General features: G+C 35.8%; 1 protein-coding gene across 1 annotated transcript in view; it reads left to right on the forward strand.

Moving 5' to 3' along the window:
* Nucleotides 1–4,698: 4,698 nt before the first annotated feature.
* The window catches only part of Ttc29 (tetratricopeptide repeat domain 29), a 126,313-nt gene continuing 115,373 nt past the window's right edge, over nucleotides 4,699–15,638 (forward strand). The window contains exons 1-2 of the mRNA XM_076864083.2: nucleotides 4,699–4,790; nucleotides 6,709–6,792. Coding sequence (XP_076720198.1) covers nucleotides 4,699–4,790; nucleotides 6,709–6,792 — 176 coding nt within the window. The remainder of the gene's footprint in view (nucleotides 4,791–6,708; nucleotides 6,793–15,638) is intronic.

Genomic DNA, 15,638 nt, shown 5'->3' on the forward strand with positions numbered 1-15,638 from the left:
AAGGCGCTATTCTTGCGGCCCAATTCACCTGACCCTCTCAGAGCCATGAAAAAATAAACAGGTGTAGGAAAAAGTTGATAGGCGTGAATTCTTTTCGCTCTTTCAAGGAGCATAATTTTTGTGATATTTATTCTGTAGTTTTCTTAAAACATTCTTAGAACTAGGGGAGAACAAAAAAGGGGATTAAACTGTTTTCTGTTTGAGTGAAGAAAACTCCATCTCATAAACTTTAGAGAACAAACAAGTGATTATCCCTAATATCACATTTGTATTGTACTATATCAGTACATACACATATTTCAGGTGTTTTGACATTTCATCAAATTAGTGATAAGTTTCATAGGGTCTACACTTTGGGTGGTTTATTTTTAACAGTAATTCATTTAAATACATAGTAGGAACATATACAAATACTAGGTACAAACACATAATATTTGTTGTATGAATGAACCTTATTGCATGCTTAGGGTGGCAGAGGAGTTCTTCTGTTGACCGAATTTTTAATTTTCCTTCTCTCTTTACTATTTTATTTTTCTTCCTGATTTCCAGGCTGAAATCTGTAAGCCTGGAGAGAGCTTCAGCAGTAATTTGCAAATGTAAGTTAGGTGAAACGTGGCCTGCCTTCAAACACTTTTCCTACTCTCTGTTTTGATCTAACCATCAATAAATGTCAGTTGGCAGGAAATGTGTGATTTCTATTTACTTAACAACCTATGTAATTATCCATCACAGAATGCTATAAGCATCCAAAAATTATGATGCAAGGGATAAACATTATTTATTGACTTCTTAAAATCATTCATGTGAATTCTTTTTTGCTCTTTCAAGGAGCGTGATTTGTTAGCTTTTGTAGTTTTCTTTAAAGTTTCATAGTAAAAGAGCTTGTGGTGATGGTATGAAAAGTTTTCATTCTTCTGGATGATTTTTGTACATAGTAGCAAAATCATATTTATTTTTAACTCTCTTGATGATTTATATGTATGTATATTTATATATCTATATCTATATATTACATATACATATTATATATACATATTATGGTATTATATATACTATATATAATACATATATACACATTGTGGTTTATAGGCTTTAATTCTCTCATCCCAGCTTTTATCCCCAAATGGCTGAACTCTGGGGACATCGGTCTACCTCAGACAGTCCCTCCCTAAGTAGCCTCTGTCTACAAAGTAGTAGTAGCCCCACACACACCCTTTGTGTTTTCTGATGAGGGCATCTCTGGGGATAGTGGGAAGGAGGGTTACTCTTTGAAGAATTTTACTTGGGGGCCAGAAATTTAAACTCACACCGTGGGACACTTTCAGCCTGACCCAGAACTCTCAAACCTTTCATCCTGTATTCTCCATTCTCATTTGTCTTTGCATGTGGGGGCCAGACTTAGAGACTGTAACCGCTGATACAAGAACCAACCAGCAGATCAAAGAATGCACCAAATCTCTTCTGAATACCAACAGTAGAATGGCTTTAGGCGGCCTTTTGATCTCTGTCTCAGCCCCATGGTGCCACATGTAGCACAGCCCACTTACTGGCACTGAGGGGGCAGCCTCTGGGTCCTCCTAACAGACTGCTTCAGCCTGGGTTCCTGGGGCTAAGCTCATTTTGATACCAGCCGGAGAGGTACCTCTTATTCTGCTTTTCTCTTACTCACCTGAGTCTGAGCAATTCCCCTTGTTGTAATCACTCTGCCCTGTGTTTTCCTCTGCGGTGATGAGCTGGGAGAACCCCCAATAGCCAAGAGCAATGTGCTCCATTTCTGCTGTGGGTCAAAGTCAGTCACCACACAGCAGCACTCAACCCATTTTTCACAGCTGAGACTAGGTTGGAGCTCACCTAGGAACCGGGAACACTGGCCAACACTAGGAAAGCCATGTAGCTCAGTTTAACAAAGAGCAATAGGCTTCTTCACTCTACAGGTATAATTAAAGCCTCAAATGACGGGCTCCTAAATATACTTTCATTTTTTCTCCTTGTTTTTCTCTTTGGCCCCTTCTACTTGCTAGAATATAGTTACTTCCTACTTTCAGAAAATTCAGCATAAACAATACTGAACAAAAGAGATGGTGATTACTTAGATAAGAAAATAATTTGCTATAGAAGCCCACTAAATATGTGGTATATTTCAAACATTATGTGCATCATGGAATTCAGATCCCACATCATCTATTATGTAAAATAAAGTACACTTATGTGCCCATGTATTATTTATGAAGAACAAAATATCCTTGCCCAACAGGCATAGGCAAGGTAGGAGGTGGGGTTTAGAGCAGGGAGAGAGTCTGCTCAATTTCCACCCCAACTCTGAGCTTAAACTTTCCAACCTAGATTGGCTGAGGGATATTTTTCCAGCATGCAGCTAATAACTTTTTTCCCATTTTATAATTCTGCTCTGACCGCCCCCCATTCAGAGTTTGTGCCTTGAGGCTTGCCAGCAGGGCTTGCAATACTTACATTAAACTAAATTTAAGAGTAAAGGTGCTCCTGCTGCTCATGTTCTCAGATCAGAGGAGAGCAAAATGAAGGAACTGGCAGCTGAAACTTTAATGGTTGAAAACGTTGACTCAGAATTTGAAAAAAAAAAAAAAATCGCGGTTGATCTGGGTGACAAAGAAGACATGTTGCTCTCCGTGTACATCATTTGCATTTGATTTCATTAGATGCTTGTATTTCTAGCCAAAAATTGTCTAACCCAAGTAAACATCAAAGAGGATAGATTTTATATAACATATTGGTAGGCCAACTTTTGCGGCGGATTATAAGCATCTTGATGGGAATTATTGGCTGGATCAGAGCTTCTGCAGTCTGTTTCCTCTCTCTGCAAGTTGCTGAATCTTCTCAGTATTGGGGAAGTTTCTTGGTGAATCCTTTGAATGCCCCTGCGATGGAGCAGAGACCGCCCTGCCCCCACCGCCCATATGTCATGCCTGCTAAGGCAAAGTGGGGACCTCAGAACAAGAGGCTGGAATGCCCTGACTCAAGAAATCACAGCTGTTGTCTCCTTCTGTCCCATTTGAAATCTACTAGGGCTGGGTAGGTGAGATTTAAAAACTGAGTTGGCTCAAAGTTACTCTGTCACATCAGAAGACTCTGGTCTTTAGAGCTTCTCTGAAGTAAAGCATAGGAAATGGATTTAGGAGACTTTGATGTCCCTCAGACCTGTCCATGGAGTTTAACCCTAACTTGGTCAGAAATTCTTGACACATGTTCTGCATAATGTTGCCATTTAGTAAATTCTAATCATCCAACTAATCCAGAGTTACTATTAATATAATATTTGGTCAGAAAAAAGATTTTTTTGGGGGGGGTACCAGGAATTGAACTCAGGTGCACTTGCCCACTGAGTCACATCCCCAGTCCTATTTTGTATTTTATGTAGATACAGGGTCTCACTGAGCTTCTTAGTGCCTTACTTTTGCTGAGGCTCGCTTTGAACTCGTGATCCTCCTGTCTCAACCTCCAAAGCCACTGGGATAATAGGCATGTGCCACTGTGCCCGGCAGAAAAAGAATTTTAACTAAAAGGAATTAAGGCATTATATTATGATGTGTGCTGTATAATGTAAAGCATTTCTGATGTTTTTTTTTCTGGAGAAAAGTATTAATGTTTACTGATTAGACTGTAAAACTATAAAACTATACAACTACTATAAAACTACTGATTAGACTTTAAAACTATAACTGTATAGAAATAAGAAGACATTATGTTTCATGAAGGAGAGCATGGCTTGATAAACCAATATTAGGACTATAATATAAAACATTGATCTGCATTAGACTTATGTTTTTAATTATGTGAAAATTATTTTAAGGCCAAAGTAATAATCTTTTTCAGAAACACAAGATTACCCAAGACTACCCATTTCTACACTGAATTTCAAAAGATTTTTTCATTTATGTCATAGTGAAAAACAGTGATCTATTCCAAGTCACAGTGAGATCTTGACACTTTTGAGCTCTCAATCCATTAATAGATTTTTATCTCAATCAGAAACTAGTTTTCAAGACTCTACCCCATCAGGATCCCACCAAAATTCTCCCTAACTTTTTGACCACATCTTCTTCTAAACATTTGAAATCCATAGTTATCCTGAAAACCTTCATGCTTTAATTGCAACCATGTCCCATAACAAAACCGTTACCAAAGCTGCTGATTATCTGAATCTTAGTGAATTTATTGGATTTTCTCCTCATCCACTTGGTGATGAAGATGCAGCTAAGGAATAAATTGACCAAAAATCAGACAGTAGACAGATAATGAGAACAGCAAGCTGCAGAATCTACTCACTTAGTATGATTCCCAAGTAACAGAGCAATAGCTCTACCTACAGAGGCATTCTTGACAGACTGGAGATTGTTAATAATGTTTGAAAGGATACTCTGAAGATTTGTTCTTTCTTTCTTTCTTTATTTATTTATTTTAAATTAATTTTTATTGTTGGTTGTTCAAAACATTACATAGTTCTTGATATATCATATTTCACACTTTGATTCAAGTGGGATATGAACTCCCATTTTTACCCCGTACAGATTGCAGAATCATATCAGTTGCACAACCATTGATTTACATATTGCCATTCTGGTGTCTGTTGTATTCTGCTGCCTTTCCTATCCTCTACTATCCCCCCTCCCCCCAAGATTTGTTCTTTAAAATATCATTTTGTTTGCTTTTTTATAGTCCAAAATGACCACTCTGCCCCCAATACTCATGACACGTCCAAAGCTTATACACTTAGCGAGACAGAAGCTACCATGTTCCTCAAGACTAATTCCAAGGTAAGTGTCCCTTGTTTTCATTTCTTACTGAATAAATTTCTGCAATAAGAGATGACAATAGCGTCTCTAAGAAAATAAGATTAAGGAAAAGAGAAATGTATATATTGTCATATTCAGATTCTCAAATTTGTTGTTTCAAAAGGATTGATGAAGCTCATTCAAATACTAAAGAGGTATTTATTCATCGAACTAGTACTCATTTAATCATCTCACTCCTCATTGCAGTTATGTCAAGGTTCCTATAGAGTTTTGAGATGTTTCCCTTTTTTTTTTTTATTGTGTGCAGAGAAAAGAAAGGAGAAGCTTTAAGAAATAAAAGCATATGGCTTTTTATCTGTGAGGTCTCAAATGCTGACTTCTGGTTTGGAGAAATGAGGGCGCAGCCTTCCTACTAGGATAGATTGAAAGGCTTGCCTTAGGTCCCAAAATGACGCTGGGCCCTCAAAGTGCGTCGTCAAACTGCTGCTTTGAACGGCTGCTGAGCTATTAGAGTTGTCACTGAGAAAATGCAGAACAGAGAACTTGATGCATTTATCATATTTATAAATATTAAGTGAGAATGTGCTACTTTGAAATTGCCATTTGTAATTTTGTTGACTTTTAGTAATACACATATTATTTATCAATATAAATAATTTGCATATGTAAGTTTGACTATTTTCCTTACTGCATACTTCTCAATTCCTGCAAGGCATAATGATCAAAGTATTATGAGGCTTCTTTGTTCTCATATCTCATTTTTAGTATTTTGGGGAAAGACCAAAGCCCCTGGATCAGAATAAATACACAGCTAAACAAAAATAAAAGTTCTTTTAAAGTAGCAAATCAAAATTTTCTTTCTCTATAACTGAGAAATCTTTCAATAGATGCATATGGTTATGTATATGTATGAATGTGTATTTTGATTTACTTTTGAATACTGTGAAATATTTACAAAATATGAAAAAGCTTGTTCCTACTGTCTTTTTTAATGACTGAAATCACATTTTCTTTTTGAGCTGAGCAAAAACATAACCCAATCTCACATCCCCAAGGTCAGATGGATTGAAAAGAAAACTTCTTCTTGAGGTCTTTTTATTAAAGAAAGACATTTTATCATTCAGTTAGGGCAAAGTTTTTATAAGCATTCTTTAATAGCTTCTGGATAAAACACAAATATTTAGAAATGTTTGGTTTCATATCTTCAGAGTTATGAGAGGCTAATAGCACATTTATTTTAAAAGGTGCAAGGGAATGTGAAGAAAGAATAAGCTGTGAATATATTTCTCAGTAAAGTCTTCTTAAAATCATTTGCATCTTGAACCCCTAATAATAACTTGAATTTTAAGTTTAATTAAAAAATCACTTGGGCTGGGGTGTGGCTCAGTGGTAGAGCACTTGCCTAGCATGTGTGAGGCACTGGGTTTGATCCTTGGAACCACATTAAAAAATAAAATAAAATAAGGGAATTGTGTCCATTTACAACTACAAAATGAATTTTAAAAACATTTAAACAGCATTTTAAGGCAAAATTTAATAATGTTTGGGACAAATAAATTTTTTACATTGTCAAATAAGTATTTTTCCAAACACAGTGTGACTTTTGCATTGGGAAATTATTCTGCCGAACAGTGTGAACAAGGCAGAAAACCTTACATCGAGGAGAAAACTCCACTTACTTAAGAATATGTATTATTGCCACATGTTGGTGTTTTATTTATTTTTAAAACATTGAGCTTAATATTCATCCCTGTTCCATTCATGAAAATTAAAATTTCTAAATGGTCCATTAACAACCTAACTCCATAGCTATTGCATAATATTTATTATCAATGCTATTGTAGCTGAATATTTCTGTTCTCCTGGTGGCATTTTATGTGTTTGGTAGCTTTCCAAATTCATAAGGCAGTGCTTTATTATTTCTTTCCATTTCACTCAGTGCTCAATTGATCAAAGAAAAAGAAGACATAGATCATTATGTGGAGGTGAATTTCAAAGGATTGTCAAAAGAGGAGGTTGCTGCGTAAGTATAACCTCTTAAAGATACTTTAATACAAAGTTTGTTTCTTTTGTCTTGGTTCTTTATTGAAATTTCAGTTTTCCTGTGCCATACACTTTTTTATTGGAACATAGTATTTAAAAATTAAAGATTATATTAAATAGTGATAAGTCATGTCTATTGATCTTGCACATATCAAAGTCTTCAATTTTATGGCTCTCAAAATTCGTATATTTATCAAGATATTCTGCTATCACATTTACAATATTTAGTTAAGTCTGGGCCAATAATTGCTTATTAACCTTCATTTTAAAGTGCTCTGTCTCAATACAAGAAAAAAGGAGCTATCAAAGAAAGATTTATGTATCTTTTTTGCTGGTAATTAAAAAAAACTTTTATTTGTATATTTTCTTTCCCATACAAGTACCCATAGAATGAATCAATGGATCATAGTTAATTAATTCTTTAAGGAAAAATAATCTTAAATTGTCTGGATTCATTTTTAAATGTATCATGTAAACTTTAACTATCAGTAGTTAGAATCTAAAATATGGGATGAATAAAAGCAAAATAAAAATCCATGTAGGTTAGTGAGAAATTAATAGAAATTTAAAATAACAACTAAATAGGCTTAGCATTGCTTCTATATAGACTTAATGACTCTGTTATTATCAATTTCTTTAAACATTAAAAATGGAAATCATATAAATGTACATGCATCTTATGAAATTCATCAAACTCTTCAGTTTTTATGCAATGCTACAATGTTTTATGCAGCTAATGTTTTAAAAAGACTCTCAACATACTATTAGTATATTGCCTAATGCTATGGGATTCTAATATTTTTGGCATAGGTTTCATGTATTCTAAAATTAAATCTCTTGATATATTTAATTTTGTTTGATATTATCTGTCAATTTGTATAGAATATGGAAAAACAATATAACTCATTCTGTCAATAGCTATTTTATAAAATGATCAGATTTTACAGTAACTTTTGTTACTCATTTCTACAGAGCTCCATAGATGCCATATGTAGCATCTAAAACCTCTGGTTAAATGTTATTCTGACGGTTACTTCACTAACTTTCCATGGTCACCTTTTGGATTAAATTAAAGGCCCATATTGTTTGATGGTATAGTTACTAATTTTCTTTCCTTTTTAATTTTTTTATTTGTTCTAATTAGTTATACATAACAGTAGAATGCATTTTGACACATCATACATAACTAGATTCCAACTGCTCATTCTTCTGGTTGTACATTATGTAGAAACATGCTGGTCATGTAGTCATATGTGCATATAGAGTCATAATGTCTGATTCATTGTACTGTTTTTCCTAGTTACTAGTTTTAAGAAAAAGTATATAAGGGATATTTGCATTCTAATTTAAATATAATAATATTCAAATAGCTCCAATTGACTGAAGACTGAAGCATAAAATTAGGAATTAAATTTGTGCTTCAAAAATTCCACAGACCAAAAGCTCATTTGCAAGTAAGCTTTCAGTGTATACTGAAGAAAAAAAAAATTTAGCTAAGATTATACAAAATAGACTCTGGTGATGAATGTTTTCTTAATACTGTTAATATTGATATCATTTTTCCACTAAGGATATTACCAAATTGATTTCAAATTTATCATTATGCTACAGAAAAACAGTTACATTGGATAATTCTCAGTCCTTAATAGTGCATTTTCTCCTTAAAGCTTCCCACACTGGAGTAGGTTTTTAGATTGAAGCCTTCTATAAGATAGTGGATGCAAACTATTAGCATGAAGATAGCTTGAGCATGGCTCACTGTTATGCTTTTGATTGATACACATTCTGGATCTCACCCCAGACAAACTAATTGACTAGCATATAAAGGAGAAAATTGATGAGTGATTTCAGCATCTCCCAGTAATGCCCAGCAGGTGCTATGAAGAATTATGCATATTCTATTAGCCCAGGGATTGCTGCATAAAACTTTTTATTGGCCATTCAACTCTAAAAAGATAAATTGTTCAACAAGCATTTATTAAGTACTTACTTTATATCTAATGCTAGGTTTTTCACAGTGGGAGAGACAATGATATTTTGTTGTCAGTTGCATGGCCTCATCCTGAAGCCTTAATGTCTATTTGAGACAGTAAGACCTGTGAGCAGGAGACAATAAGGAATGTGTGCATGCTGATTTCATGTGAGGTACAACCCAGAGGCTGAAAGGAATCAGAGAGAACTGGGATGCTCGTATGACACTTGTCAAGGCAGATTTTGAGTTTGGCTTTCTATCTGAGCAGCATGATAAAATGATCTAATTGGTAAGTCATAGATCTTCAGTATAGAAGGATGTAATGACATAGAAATTCTAAATGTCATTTTCAATCAGGCAGAATCAATCTGAGATATGCCCTGAAATCCCATTCTCTGTATTGCCTGTATGTCTTTAAGATGGTAACAAATAAATTGATGTATACTCATTAATTCAATTGATGTGCACTAGCTTTGATATCCCAGAATATGCATATGCTCTTCCTCTAGTCCACAAATAGCCTCTCATCACCTACCCCATATATACCGACTTACACATAGGTAAACTCACGGTGACTTTCATCCTCTTGTGCTGGGTGAACAGTTTGTTTCTAAGAATTGTTGGTTATTTGTTTTTGTTTTGGCACTAGGGATTGAACCCAGGAGTGCTTAACCACATCCCCAGTCCTTTTTTGTGTTTTATTTAGAGACAGGGTCTTGCTGAGTAGTTTAGGGCCTAGCTAAGTTGCTGAGGCTGGCCGTGAACTTGTGATCCTCCTGCCTCAGCCTCCCAAGCTGCTGGGATTACAGACATGCACCACCTCACCCAGATTTCCACTTGTTCTTTCCTCTCCATTCCACCATCTTTCCTCTCCATGCACCCTCTCTACCTCTCCCTCCCCTTTGCCCAAAGTTTCTCCATTTTTTTTTTTCTGCATCATCAATTTCTCCTTTTCCACCGGATCAACCCCACTGACATACATATCTTCTCTATCACTTCCCTTGGCTTCTCACCTCCAACCTCTATACCATTGTTTTCTACCCTTCAGAGCAAGCAGAAACATTGTTTTACTATTTTTGCCCTCCATTCTTGGCTTGTCAACTCTGAGTTCATTTCTGATCCCAGTACTCACTGCAATCTCTCATGTGGGGCCCTCAGTGATCTTTGTTGTTGTCACATCTAATCATTATGTTTCTGTCCTCCCTCTGCTTGAAGTCTTCTCAGCATTTGACAGGGTGCAACACTCTAGCCCTCAAATATTCTGTACTGGTGGTTTGCAGGAACCCTGTCCTATGGTGTTCCTCCAAACTGGATGCCTCCATCTCCTTTGCTGACTGGATTTCTGCTTTCAAACTCTCAGTGGTGAGGAACCCAAGGACTGGGTCCTAGGCCCCCTCTTTCAGTTATACTTGCAAACTGGATCCAGTCTTAGAGCTTGAAATATTTGGCAACAACCACATTTTAAAAATTCAGCACTGAATTCTCAATCACACTCCAAATATTTATATTTAACTGCCTCCTTAATACGTCCACTTGGATATAAAATAGATATTCCAAATTTAATACAATTTCAAACCAGACTCTTGCTTCCCTTCCCTTCTCTCCCACCGTTAGTAACCTTTCCACAGTCTTTCCCTAATTCAGCAAGCCGCACCAAGGCTGCCTGGAGTTTTATATTGCCTTTACCTTGCCGGCATTGAATCTCCCATGATGCCCCAGCAAAAACACATCCCGCGTTGACCTACTTGTCCTCATTGTATAGCTACCATCATGTCTTGCCAGGATCACTAGGACAGTCTCCTAACTGCTCTTCCCCAACCATGCTGACTCCACCAAAACCCAGCTGCCAGAGTGTCTTTTGAAAAACTTGATCAAGACACTTTTTGGTTTAAACACCCACACCCTGAAGTTGGCCGGGACTTTGTGCCCTCTCTGGCTTAATCTCCAGTTCTCCCTGCCATTCTGTTCTCCCATTGTGGACTTATTGCTGACACTCCTTGTCAGTGGGTATCACTTTTTTTTTTTTTTTAAAGAGAGAGAGAAGAGAGAGAGAGAGAATTTTTAATATTTATTTTTTTTTTTTAGTTTTCAGTGGACACAACATCTTTGTTTGTATGTGGTGCTGAGGATCGAACTCAGGCCGCACACATGCCAGGCAAGCGCGCTACCGCTTGAGCCACAACCCCAGCCCCAGTGGGTATCACTTTGAATAGAACTTCCTCAAGGAGCCCTTCTCTGACCTCATAATTAAATTTAAATGAGTAGTGGAACAGGGCAAGCTAAAGTAGTTGTTACTGATCACACCCAGTTAGTGAAATCCAACCAATGGGCATAGAATAGTGACAAAGCAAAAGGGGTTTGGGGGTTTGTGTCATCCACGTTTGCAGAAGGAATTTCAATGTGCTTTGTTACTTCTTAGGTAACTAGATTACTACTGTGCCTTGTAAATTTATTTCTTAAAGAACAAATGCATTATATTTGCATTCTACATTTGACACTCATGACTGACTTTACTAGCTAAGTCTTCAAATAGTTCATTGATATTGTCTAACTGATCTTTAACTACTGAAGACAGACACATCAGAAGCATTGGTTTACTTCAGGCTTTTAGTTCTCTATGATATTATCAGATAGTATGATTGCTTTTTAAAAGGACCTAAAATATCACTTATTATCATATCAAAATTGCTCCAAGTAGCTAAGTAATAAAAGTGCCATTTATAGACTCAAATTCAAATTCCTGGGGGCAGTTTTTACCACATTAGCTATGTATATGAGGATACAATAAACAAAATTATCTAGGGACAGGGAATATTAATCTGCTTGTTATTATTTTCTGCTTCAGCTATCCAGTTCTGTTATGTGGAAGAAGAGATCGGATTCCAATTTGTACATGTCTCTAAGATATTGCTTTCTTCCAGAATGCCTTACTTTTAACATCCCCAGTTGATATCTGCTGAACGTCACTTCACAAGTCAGCCCAGTGGCAATTAGGACCATCAGTTGCCATATTCACTGAGTGTGGGCTGTAAAGAAACAACCCTTTAATTTCATGTCTCGTAAAACCTTTTTTTTTTTCTCATTTGAATTGTATACTTCTTACTGACTTATTGGAGATTAACTTTAAATTAGAAGTTAGGCTTTCATCCATATGGGTACCCACATAGTGAGAAAATCTCTAGAAAAATGGCTTGCATGTTTATTATCAGGATGCTGTGAAGACCTCCCTAGACCATGTCAGTTGACTTAGATAGGTACAAAAAAATTAGGATTTTTGGGCTAGGGATGTGGCTCAAGCGGTAGCACGCTCGCCTGGCATGCATGCAGCCCGGGTTTGATTCTCAGCACCACATACAAAAAACAAAAGATGTTGTGTCTGCCGAAAAAAACTAAAAAAAAATAAATATTAAAATTCTCTCTCTCTCTCTCTCTAAAAAAAAAAGGATGTTTTATTTACTGAAATTTTGAATTTCAGAATTGTCTTCTAAAGGTGCTTTTGCAAACTACCCATATAGCTTTTTCCATGCAAATCTAGATCTAGCACAATGACCAGGCACGAGATGTGACAAGCTGAAGATGTTTATTCAGAATATAATATTTTATAACAACATTGAAGGAATCTAAACTCCTTTAGGTGTGCTTTTCTACTCCTTCATTCATGTTTGCCTATTTTTGAACACTCTTGTGAAATCACTTTGTTTTCTTTTCAAAACATCTTGCTGTTTTGTTAAGCAATAAATTCTCTAAGGAGGTTTACAAAATTCAACTTTCTGAAGAAGCCAGTTGCCAGGCAAATGGTGTTATCATATCAAGCTTTGTCTTCCACATAGTCTTCCAGGTCTATTAAAACAGCAAAGGCCCCAAACTATTCAGATCTTTTTCAGTTCTCCATCATGGTTGAAAAATAATTTTTAAAATGTCAATATTACTGCAACTATATAAAAATCATCCCTTGGTCTATACCCTTTTTTCTCTTTTCTTTGTTGGAAATTAGAGAGGTGACAATAACCACTGTCACCATCTCAGTTGTTAAATCAATACCAGGCTATGGGCCCATAAGTGCTCTTTTGCTTTCCCAGGGTCTCCACAGATATTACCAGAACAAGATCTTTTGGGCACAATTAGGTGATGCTCACTTCTAGAATAGAAGGCTGCAGCATCTGTGTTCTCTTTGGAAATAAAAATTTTTAAATGCCTATCTGTGGGAAATAACAAAGAGAATAAAAATTTGTAAGAGACACTTTTCTTTGTTAGCTTTTAGATTATTTAGAACTTTAAAAATATATTTGTATTGGGACCATTTTAAACACTCCAAACTTTCTTTTATCTGGGAAGACAAATTATCAAGATGCAAACTTGCATGCACACACATGCACACTTGCACACATAAGTACATATGTAGTGTATTTATAAATATATGCATATATTACATATGTGTTTGTATGCATGCATGTATGTATATCGATAAACTCTGGCTTTATTTTTTAATCTAAATTTTTATATATCACTACATAAAAATCTTTCCATGTGTGCTCACTTAACATAGTGAGAAAAGCTCTAGAAAAATGGCCTGCATGTTTATTATCAGGAGGTTGTGAAACCCTCCTTAGACCAAGTCAGTTGACTTAGAAAGTTACACAGAATTAGGATTTTTTTAATTTACTTAGCTTGGCTATTTTTTTTATCCCTCATAGATAACTCCTATTTTTTGTACTTTAGGTAAATTAAATCTGTGAGGAGGAAAGCTAAAATGCTGAAATAACAGCTGACAAGGGAAAGACAAAAGAACTAGCCACTACTATAAGGTTAAACTCTCTGGGGACATACTTGGAAGGACAGAAATGACTGGGCCCTGCAGGCACCCTTTTCAATGTGTTCTGCTTAAGTAATTGTTAGTGTTTATTAATTATAACAAAACATTCAACAAAGTATTGTTTCATTCACCTTATTCTGTTTCATACGTCAGAGAAATGACATTTTCCAGTGATTCATTTTAGAAATTTTAATAATATGGGTTTTTTGGTTTCATTCTCAGTTTTTATATTTAAAGATTTTGATTGTAAATTCACCAATGTTAATCCCCTCAGTTCTTAAATTAATTAACAGATCAATTATTAATGCATTTGCATATTAATTAATTAATGACCATAGTATCTTCCAACACTTTTATGCGATGAATGAAAAGAATCGTCCCAAATTTATTTTGTGCTTTTTTAAGTTTTTTTTCCCATTTGTTCCCCCACTCTGTTCCTGAGGGATTAGAAGTTCCATGGTCAAAATAATGTCTGAGAAGCCTAAATTTTATTCTTAGGAACTGGGAAACCATTGGACCCTCTCACACAGAGAAGTAGCATGGCTTCATTTTGAATATCACTCTAGGATGACCCGGTCTGTGGGCAACTGCCAGGGTATTGATCCAAATGAGAGTTGGTGGTGACTTGAGCAAGGCAGATGGAGAGGGAATGATAAGTGGTCTAAGTTAGGGGATGGGAAGATCAAAACTTACAGTGGAATTAATAAGGGTAAGAAGTATAGGGAGAAATCAAAGATGACTCCTAAACCTATCTGAGCAACTGTAGGAATGTGTGTTCCTGGCTGAGTCCTCAGTTCTTCCAACAGTATCCAGCACACAGTAGGCACCCAATAAATCTGTTTTTAACTAAGGCCAACCACTTACTATCTTAACCTTCCTGTACCTCAGCTTCCTCATCTAAAAAAACAAACAAACAAAAAAAAAAAAAACAGGGTTGAAGTTAGTAGGGCTGATCTTATAGAAAAAATAGGGATAATGATATCAGGACTGTACCCATAAAATGCTTATGATGATTCATCAAGTTATTATCTATAGAAGCTGCAATATTATGTGTAGTAGCCTTTAAATTTTCATTTCATGTATTTACATAATATGTACATATACACATATATGTGTGTGCGTGTGTGTGTGTTTGTACATGTACTGAATTGGAATAGAAAAGTCTTTCTCTCTGTGAGTGGCCAGAAGGAATGGACTCAGATCTAAACTGGGAATCTTAGAAAGCAGGGATTATATTTTATTCGCCTTTAAGACTCTTCTGATTTACATAAAATAGTACTTCTGTTCCCCCTACTTTCTTTCTACAATAGACTGAAGAAACTTAAAGTTAACACTTTGTATTCCACAGATGCTAAATTATAACTAGAAAGTGAAAAGCAATTAAAGTATGTAAATGTGCCCCCAACTGCAGATGCCATAGTTCCTGTGAGGGATTCAGTTTTACTCTGAAGTTCTGGGCAGACCGGTCAAAGGAGAGATGTGATGGGCCACAGGATTCTCACTACTGAAAGGTCATGCATCAGTTATTCAAAAGAGAAAAGCTTTTTTCTGATACTAAATTCCAAAAGAAAGTTATAACATGAACTTAGTAAAGAAATGGAGCACTGTAATAAAACTCTGTACCCCTAATGAACAATAAAATGGTTATTTATACAGTTTGTCATAAGTGTTACATCTCTTGGCTAAGTTTTGTTTGCAGTAAGATAGTAACAAAATATATTAAATGATTACAGTGTGCTGATCGCTGGTTTAAGTGATCCTTCAACAACCCTATGAAGAGTTGCCCTTGTTATTAGTCCTAGAGACCAAGGCATAGGAAGGCTAAGTAATTTGGAATAGACAATCTATTGTTATAAAGAAGCTCTTACGGTTTGGATCTTAAATGTCCCATAAAGGCCCTGTGTTGAAGGCTTGTTCACCAGCTTGTGGTACTCTTGGGAGGTGGTAGAACCTTCAAGAAATTTAGGTCATTGAAGGAAAGCCCTTGAAGGGGATGTTGGAACTCTATCTAGTCTTTTCCTCTCTCCCTCTCTTTCATTTC

This window comes from Callospermophilus lateralis, chromosome 8 (genome assembly GCF_048772815.1).
Source record: "Callospermophilus lateralis isolate mCalLat2 chromosome 8, mCalLat2.hap1, whole genome shotgun sequence".
Taxonomy (NCBI): domain Eukaryota; kingdom Metazoa; phylum Chordata; class Mammalia; order Rodentia; family Sciuridae; genus Callospermophilus; species Callospermophilus lateralis.